The sequence below is a fragment of the Monopterus albus genome, unplaced genomic scaffold (assembly GCF_001952655.1).
Source record: "Monopterus albus unplaced genomic scaffold, M_albus_1.0 scaffold51.1, whole genome shotgun sequence".
NCBI lineage: Eukaryota > Metazoa > Chordata > Actinopteri > Synbranchiformes > Synbranchidae > Monopterus > Monopterus albus.
In genome coordinates, this window is record NW_018127931.1 from 1356748 (window position 1) to 1366755 (window position 10008).

The window sequence follows — 10008 nt, forward strand, 5'->3', positions numbered from 1 at the left end:
GCCGCTGCAGCCGTGTTGCTTTTTTTTTTTTTTTATGAAATATGGGCTCGTAGTCACTATATGCTTGTAGTAGCACATCCATTTCTGTCGGGGAAAAAACGCAGACCTATTTTTGCTTGGTCCTGTTGCCATGGTGACTCGTAATGTCTTCACTCCATTGTTCAGGGCTTTTTATAGTCGCGCTGCACGCGCCTAACTCTGAGTCAACCTACTCAGAGTTGATTAAACCAACTCTTTTCAGCTGTTCTGAAACCAAAAACTCCAAGTTTTCCAACTCTGTGTAAGTCAACTCAGAGTTCAGGTTTGAACTCTGAGTTTGTTAAACCTCCTTCTTGAAACGGGCCCCTGCATGCGGCAGTTTTGCACATTAACAGCCCCAAATGACAGCAAGGCAGCAGCTGAAGTTATTGGTCTTCGGGAAATCATGTGATGTAACATCTCTCTGTATTTTTTTCCTCTTATATGGCTGGTGGAGTTAAATCACATCTCAAGATTCATTCCAATTTCACTTTTGTGTATAGTGAGAACTTCAGAAGCACACCGCTGCTACTGCTCCTCGATACCGCGGGCAAACAGGCGGATCAACTGGCACTGGACACTGCAGGGAGGCACAGTACACATACACACACACACACAACACATCATTTAGCCTGAATAACAAACCATCAACTTAATGACTATGCTCATTTCAGTGAGATGTTATTGTCCATGAGGCAGATGTAAAAAGCAATGGAAGTGCAGACTTGACATGCAAACTTGAAAGTGAGTGTCTTTGTGGTGTGTAAAGTATAAAGGCCTGCTAAAACGTAGCTTTAGCACATGCTATATAGATGGGGCTGACACATTTTAATGATATGCATAACAGTTCCTGAAGTATATAAAGTAAAAGTACATGGACAGAAAAAAACTACTGCCATAAGTATTTGGACAGTTACACTTTTTTGTTCTCTAGTACAGTCAATTTAAAACAAAACAAAATAATGGAAACACCACTAATGTGCCCAATCTCAGCTTTAAGTTGAGAAAGTATAGAAAGAATGGTGTTGGAAATATAGAAGATATAAGCTAGAAGCACAGAGCCTAAAGAACAAAAAATGCTCTACAAATGCTTACAGCAGTATATGCCATCTGTATTTTTTACTGAAATACTGTTTATTTACTTTACCAGAAGTTAATTTAATGGAACTGCATGGAAACATACAGTTTTAACCTTAGGGTAAAGGGTTTGTTTTCAGAATGCTATTCATATATAAAACAAAAACACCAAAAGTTCAATACAATACACAGAGTAACTATCAAGGAAGCAGCATGTAATTACTTGAGTGGACTCTCACTTTTCTTAATTGTTAGGCTCATTCATTGTGGTGCCTTGAGTTTCACTTTCAAATGTGTATTTCTCTCTTCTAAAACAAAATTCTTCAACATTTCTTCCTTTTTTTCAGTTTCACCTGGGCTCTTACCATTAATTACCCAAGGAGCACTCTGGATGGCTCACTCCAAGAACGATTAGTGAAGAGGAAGGGGTAATAAAAGGACAGATTTCTGCTTTAATTAAAGGGGAGTAGCCTTTTAACATAGGAAGGGCCATTAAATTAGCAACATTACAGTGCCATGCATCATTGGCAAAGTACAATGGAGCATGAAATAAATGATGCGTCAAGCAGTGCCACATTGGCTGTATAGAGATCTGATAGTGGGGGAAGCTGAAGTGTGGACACAGCCAGAAAAATGAGGGGGACTGATTCCACCAAGTTGCCAAGATTGTCCAGCAGGGAAAAGTGAAAGTCTCTTGATCAGATACTAGCAGTTCTAATGGTACTGCTGCTCCCATTACTGTCTAACCATGTATTACCAGTTAATACTAAGCATCAGCACCCGTTACTGTTCCTTGATATTGCCCCGTTCCATTTTTACAGATGCTGCACATCACTTTTTCCTGTTTCTGTTACCAAAATGTCAAGGTACAAGAGTTCTTTAAACCAAATGCTAACATCAGCATACTAACATGCTCAGAGTGAGAATTCTACTATGGTGATGTTTAGCTGTTGTAATGTTTACTAAGATTACCAACCCTCCGGTTGGAAGACAACCACTCTACCCACTGAAACACAGTCGCCCCCAAATGCAAAAGAAGCAGGCAAAATATAAAATAATGATTGAACTGTGGCTGTCTTCAGCAAGCAAATGATTGTTTGAATTTCACAGGGTTAAAAAGTCATACACAGGCAAACATTCATAATTACAAGTAAATAACAGTACTTTTTTTCCAGTATTAGCTGCCATTTATTTCTAACAAAACACTGAAAAGCTTGGTCTAAGTTGTATGAATTAACTACTACTTTTGGAGTTATACATTCACAGGTGATTCTGTGATTAGATACAGTACCTGACTTGGATGGCAGCGTGAGGCAGGATCTCTCCATCACAGGTCCAACTGCTGTAGATAGTGTTGTAGCTGCAGGCTGTTGGAGCAGGGCACATGGGACTGCAGCCTGTCTTCTTTGGAGTCTCGTTCAGATCGTCCAGTGAAATCGACTCTTGGTAAAGTGGCTGGAAATGAAACATCCTCACCCGGTGGACCTCCACAAATGAGTGGTCAAACTAGGAAGGGAAGCAGAAATGGGTGAGAGACAGATGAAAAAGAGATAGGAAGCCGGACAGATGGATGAAGGAAGAGATGTGTTCACATATGGTGCAGAGGTTAAGGCCCCGTTCTGAAGAATGTAATTTGTTTGTGCTTCAGAAAATTCATTTGTTTTTGTTTTTTTGTGAAGAAGAAGAAGGAGAAAATGCTTTTTAGAGTCAAATGCATTCTTTTAAAGTGCCCATGGAATACTCATTTCCAGCCATTTAATGTTTAATCTTGGGAACTTCCTGATTAGCTTTGCACCCATCATAACTCAAAATAGTCTGTAAATATTTCAGAAGGATAAAACCAGAGAGCCTATTCCTAAAAACAAAAGGACAGTTAGTGAACACACACACCTCATGCTGCCGGTGTTGTGTCGAAAATGAACAGCACAACGAACCACAATAGCATTAATTTATTAGAATTTCTCCTCCTTAGATAGGTAAACAATGGTATATGTACAGATGAAAAGAGATTTGTAACACTCTAAACAAAGCGGATAATTGAGAAACCCCATATTTTAACTGGAATATTGTAGGGATAGTAACTTCTCCAGCCTTACACCAATTCTCTCTAATGTTACAAAAACAAAGCATTAACAGACATTGCTCCAGGGGAATCCAGCATTGATGAGCTGATCATTCACTGCTGTGGGATGCTTCACTAGCCAGCTGATCCTAAGCTAGACCTGGTGAGGTAAAACCGTGAGTCCCTGTACAGGAATGTTCCTGGACATGCAGTAACCTCAGGCCTTATATTTTTCTCCACATCCTCTGGTCACAATGCAGGCAGCAGGAGGTAAAATATATCCACAAAACCACGGGCAGTCGAAAAATTCCACTTTTATAATGGCACTTGTGGATGTCAGGCAAGCTCACATGAACGCAAAACTGCCTGGCAATTATGGCCATTCAAGGAAATCCTTAAACTATCACGTTAGAATTTACATTGCAGGAAAAAAGTATCGTGAGCAAGAGTTTGCAAGACTTGTATAAAGCGAGTTGCTTCTGCATAGAAGTACTAGAAAACAGGTCACGTACAGGTCACGTTTAGGATTTCACCGCTGTAACACTACAGATAAGCCAGAAAACAAGGAAAAGCATGCCGTGGCCTCTAAAAATTGTGTTTTTACTATATGACTACCCTAGTGTCCATGTTTACACAAGGTTGCTTTAATCAGAGGGTTATACGGAAATAAACACATAAAGCGCATTTGCAGACAAGTGATAAAGGTATATAGTGTTTCGTGAAAATGTAAACTAACCTTTTACAAAAATAGCAATATGCATGACTATTGAGCTCTGGCATGAGGTCAAACTAACAATATATGAATGTGTACTAAATTCTAAACATTTCAAAATGGTGTGATATATTTGGGTATAGTTTTCACTGTATTTTTGTGGCTTAGAACTAAATTCAGTACATATTTTTCCTCTATTTCCACTTCCAAAATCGAGGTCAACAAAAGCAAACAAAATATGCATCAAGCATCGACCGTCACCCCAATTTGTCTTATGAGATAAAACTCATATGGCTCTATTTTCCTGCCAGCACAATTTCTGCATTGCCTCATTTGCAGTCGTTATGCAACCTTCCTTGGGCATATGTCTACTTTTTGTTGCGCATTAGTGTGTTTGGTATTTTCCTGCCATTAATGAATGTGTTTACGCTGAGGTGGGAGGAGAGGCGCAGTTTAGGCCATGTGTATGTTAATTAGGCAGAATAGTGCAATTTTGGTGCTCGTTTTTACCCGAAATAGTGATAACAATAACACCTGCTCACACCACCTTATTGCATTTGCAGGTGCCTTTGCAATTTCCCTGACAAGTGCCTAGGCTGGGATGCACTAGTTCAGGTACCCAAATGGATTTTAATAGACACCAACTTAAAATTAACCCATAAATTCACAACTGATCTGCTGGAATTCCCTCTGAATAATTTATTGCATATCATGGAAATTATTTTTAAATAAGAAAAACAAACTAGCCCTCAGCATATGGCTATAGATATGAATATGGTCAAATAGCGTTGGTGTGCATCAGGATCTACCATCTGTACTTAAAGGATGCAGCCAGAGGTGAACTGCAGGGCGAAGATCCTGACTGACTGATATCATATGTATTTAGGAAAGGATTTCCCTATATCTTCTTCTCCTGCCAGTTACATACTCCATTCTTAAAATGACAGTGACAAAACTATTTATGTAGAAGTACCACCCATAAATACTGACTCAGCAGTCTGCTAATATTACTGACCAGCTTTTGTGCGCGGAAGATCTCTCTGGTCCTGTAACCAGCAGCAATTACACAGTGTGATCTACTCACAGCTGCATCTAGTACAAGAAATCAACGGGGGTCTTGCATGTAACTTTATAAACATTTCACTGTTTTAAAAATCATATGGTAATCACTGTGTTTGTCTTGAAGCTGACTGTGGACGGCCAGAGCACACAGGTAGTGGATGTATCATCTACTTTATTCTCCACCTACAGTTGCTTTCAAAGATGATTAAACAGTCATAAAATGCAAAAAGAGACACAATGCATATCCCCACAGTAGTAATGAAGGTTCAAGGTTGCTCGGTTGAAGAAACTGTAACTTAACAGTGACAGCAGTGCACAGTGAGGTCAGACTGACTTTACCTGCTGCCTAACAGGAAAAATCAGGAAGTCTGCATGGTGTTTGTTATTTATCTTGGCTCATGAGCTGCTTTCATGTGTTTTTATATGTAATTTTTTTAACATGGATTTGGATTCTCAAACACCAACTGCAGATTACCTCTGGCTGCATCCTTTAAGTAGGCTACAGATGGTGCGTTCAGACGTGTGCCAACACTGTTTGACCATATTCATATCTAGAGCCACATACTGAGGACTGGTTTATTTTTCTTATTTAAAAATAATCTTCATAATATGCAATAAACTATTCAGGGTGAATTCCAGTACATCAGCTGTGGATTTAAGGGTTCTTTTTAAGTTGGTGTGGCCATTAAAATACATTTGGGTACTTGATATCATGCTTCCCAGCCTAAGCGATTATCAGGAAAATTGGAAATGCACCTGCAAATGAGATTAGAGTTGGTCTGAGCGGGTGTTAATGTTATTGCTATTTTGGGTCAAAACAAGCACCAACATTGCACTGTACTGCCAAAGTAGCATACACATGGCCTCAACTGCACCTCTCCTTTCACCTTAGCATAAGTGCAGTCATTCATGCCAGGAAAATACCAAACTCACCAATCTGCAAACAAAAGTAGAGGCGTCCGAGGAAAATTGCATAATGACTGCAAATGAGACAACGTAGAAATTGCATTGGCAGGAAAATAAAGCACTTAGAATCTACCAGGAACTGGCTGTCTTTTGATAACATCCTGAACTTTTTGAACACATAAATGTCACAAATTGAACATTAACTGCTTAAATGGACACTGAACTATTTCTCTAAAATATGATGATTATATTATAGTAGTAAATTGATGAGTCCTGTGTAATTCTTTTTTAGTCTCCTAGCTCCTGGTGAGTGAGGTAAAAAAGTTCATTTCTCCTCTACTGTCTTTTGTCCTGCTGATTTTATAATGAAAAACAAAAGCACATGTAGTTATCTTTTAATATGAAAGAAGAAAACACCAAACAGGAGATCAAATACAAAATGGAAGGAGGGAGAGGTCAGATACAATAGAGGGGCATAAAAACTATGCAAATGGCAGAGGACTGAATAGAAGAAAGACAGAGAGATGAAAAGAAATTATTTTGTCAAAATCCGCTTTCATCTCCCTCAGTGTCGCAGAAAGGGTCAGCTTTGTCCAATGCACTATTTTATTTGACTTCATGGGGTGCCACTTTCTCTCTCATTCCTTCTCTTTTTTCATTCACTCTCTCTCTCCCTCCCACCTCTCCATTTCTCACCCTCTCTCATCCTAAAAGCCAAAAGAGTGACAGCCATTTATTTCACATCAGACCCACTTTATGACTGCGGCCACTTTGCATTCATGCTGGACGGTCTGCCTAAAAGGCTTTCTGACAAGGCCATGAATACACTTAGTGGCTTCTCACTCCTTGTTTCTCTCTGCTTGGCTGGACAGTGATGCTGATATTACAGTGAACTCTGATGCAAAGTCCCACTCACCCTACTCATATGACTACCTTACTGTGTTGCAACTAAAGCAGCAAAGGCAACTAGAGATGCACTACAAAGTAACTTTTCACTGCCAAAATACCACACTAAAATCGAGAACACTGAGACAACAATATAGTATGGGAAGTTGATGTCAGGTGGAATTTTAGGTAAATGTTCCATGTTTGGAGCACCAGGCTCATTATCCATCATACATACATCTATACAGATGTAGGCACTCAGAACTGTGCCCCCACCAGCAGAATGGTATTCAGCTGGTATATGGTTAACGTAAGCCTTCAGTGAGCTCCCCTTCTCCTAAGGCATGTCTAGATTCCACACTAAACACGCTCATTAAATAGCTATTCCTTGATTTGCACGATGTCACCAATAGATGTCACTTTGTTCTCAAAACACACAAACCAGAGGGTGACTGCCTGAAGTACTGTATTCACACTGCAGAGTCGTGTTTTTGTTTAGGCCACGGTTTATACAAATAGCCTTGTCTGAACATAATCCTTATCATACAGGTACTGCACCAAATATACAATTATTATCTGTTACACTGGATTTCAGTGCTGTTTGCCAACACAGTGGAAAGAGGCCACCTTAACTTTACTCCCACACAAATCGATAATCTTGTTGATAGTACTGCAGCCTTCCTGCATAATACACTTGATACCGTTGCCCCTCGAAAAAAGAAGGTAGTGAAACAGAGGAGGCTAGCCCCATGGTACAGCTCGCAGCTCCGCTCCCTAAAGCAGGCATCACAAATAATGGAAAGGAGGTGGTGCTCCACTAAGTCAGAAGAGTTTTTCATAGCCTGGAAAGATAGTTTAAGAGCCACAGTGCTGTTGAGCGTAACATTCCCTTAGATCTCAGCAGCAATGACTTCATGAGCTTCTTTACAAATAAAATCACAACTATTAGAGAAAAAATTGGTTGGACCATTCCCACAGCTCTCACAGATGTGACATCTACTACAGTGGCTTTAGAAACATCTGTGAGACCTCATTTATACTTGGACTGCTTCTCACCCATAGATCTCTCTGAGTTGACCTCAACAATTGCTTCATCTAAATCATCAACATGTCTCCTGGACCCCATCCTGTCCAGGCTGCTCAAAGACGTCTTTCCCCTAATCAACACATCCATACTCTGACTATTCTGTTCTGCCTTGCCCTCTTGGTTCGGACTGCTACTGTGTATGATTTATCAGACTACCCCTTTGGACTACGAACTCTGGATTACCTTTGCTGTACGTGTTTGCTGGCTCTGACCATGGACTGTAACATCCCTCTGTAAGTGTGTTTCGTGTGTTCACCATGTCTTGCCTTGTTTTTCTGCTCAGCGTTTGTGCTCTTAATAAAGGGACGGTTATTCACGTAGCCTTGTCTGGCCATTTAATTGAGTTCACCAAACACTTTTCGGCAGCATCACGCACCGATTCCTGATAGCATTGGTGAAAGTCACCAATGATCTTCTCCTAGCCTCAGATAAAGGACTGGTCTCCATACTTGTGCTCTTGATCTCAGTGCTGCTTTTGACACCATTGATCACAGCATCTTACTGCAGAGACTTGAACACGTTATTGGGATTAAAGGAACTGCTCTAAGTTGGTTCAAATCTTATTTATCAAAAAGATTTCAATTTGTTCATGTTAATGATGAATGTTCCACACAGACTGAAGTTTGTCACGGCGTTCCACAAGGCTCTGTGTTAGGCCCAATTCTCTTCACTTTATACATGCTCCCTTTAGGCAATATTATCAGGAAGCACAACATAAATTTCCATTGCTATGCAGATGATACCCAGTTATATTGCCCCTCTGAAAAGGAAGGCAGTGAAACAGAGGAGGCTAGCCCCATGGTACAGCTCGCAGCTCCGCTCCCTAAAGCAGGTATCACAAAAACTGGAAAGGAGGTGGCACTCCACTAAGTCAGAAGAGTTTTTCATAGCCTGGAAAGATAATTTAATAACATATAAAAAAGCCCTTCATAGTGCCAGAACCACATATTATTCATCACTGATTGAGGAAAATAAGAACAACCCCAGGTTTCTTTTCAGCACTGTAGCCAGGCTGACAAAGAGCCACAGTGCTGTTGAGCGTAACATTCCCTTAGATCTCAGCAGCAATGACTTCATGAGCTTCTTTACAAATAAAATCACAACTATTAGAGAAAAAATTGGTTGGACCATTCCCACAGCTCTCACAGATGTGACATCTACTACAGTGGCTTTAGAAACATCTGTGAGACCTCATTTATACTTGGACTGCTTCTCACCCATAGATCTCTCTGAGTTGACCTCAACAATTGCTTCATCTAAATCATCAACATGTCTCCTGGACCCCATCCTGTCCAGGCTGCTCAAAGACGTCTTTCCCCTAATCAACACATCCATACTCTGACTATTCTGTTCTGCCTTGCCCTCTTGGTTCGGACTGCTACTGTGTATGATTTATCAGCCTACCCCTTTGGACTACGAACTCTGGATTACCTTTGCTGTACGTGTTTGCTGGCTCTGACCATGGACTGTAACATCCCTCTGTAAGTGTGTTTCGTGTGTTCACCATGTCTTGCCTTGTTTTTCTGCTCAGCGTTTGTGCTCTTAATAAAGGGACGGTTATTCACGTAGCCTTGTCTGGCCATTTAATTGAGTTCACCAAACACTTTTCGGCAGCATCACGCACCGATTCCTGATAGCATTGGTGAAAGTCACCAATGATCTTCTCCTAGCCTCAGATAAAGGACTGGTCTCCATACTTGTCCTCTTGATCTCAGTGCTGCTTTTGACACCATTGATCACAGCATCTTACTGCAGAGACTTGAACACGTTATTGGGATTAAAGGAACTGCTCTAAGTTGGTTCAAATCTTATTTATCAAAAAGATTTCAATTTGTTCATGTTAATGATGAATGTTCCACACAGACTGAAGTTTGTCACGGCGTTCCACAAGGCTCTGTGTTAGGCCCAATTCTCTTCACTTTATACATGCTCCCTTTAGGCAATATTATCAGGAAGCACAACATAAATTTCCATTGCTATGCAGATGATACTCAGTTATATTTATCTATGCAGTCAAATGAATCAGATCAGCTGGTCAAACTTCAAGCATGTCTTAAAGACATAAAGGCCTAGATGACCTGCAACTTCTTACTTCTAAACTCTGACAAAACTGAAGTTATTGTGCTTGGGCCTGAAAACCTTAGAAATCTGCTGTCTAATCATATAGTTACTTTAGATGACATAGCTCTTGCCTCCAGT

The 10008-nt window shown here is 40.4% G+C and overlaps 1 protein-coding gene across 1 annotated transcript in view; it reads right to left on the minus strand.

Moving 5' to 3' along the window:
• Nucleotides 1-359: 359 nt before the first annotated feature.
• Nucleotides 360-10008, minus strand: part of cerk (ceramide kinase) — a 47887-nt gene continuing 38238 nt past the window's right edge. The window contains exons 12-13 of the mRNA XM_020601524.1: nucleotides 2387-2601; nucleotides 360-598 (exon numbers count right to left, since the gene is read on the minus strand). Coding sequence (XP_020457180.1) covers nucleotides 547-598; nucleotides 2387-2601 — 267 coding nt within the window. The 3' untranslated portion in view covers nucleotides 360-546. The remainder of the gene's footprint in view (nucleotides 599-2386; nucleotides 2602-10008) is intronic.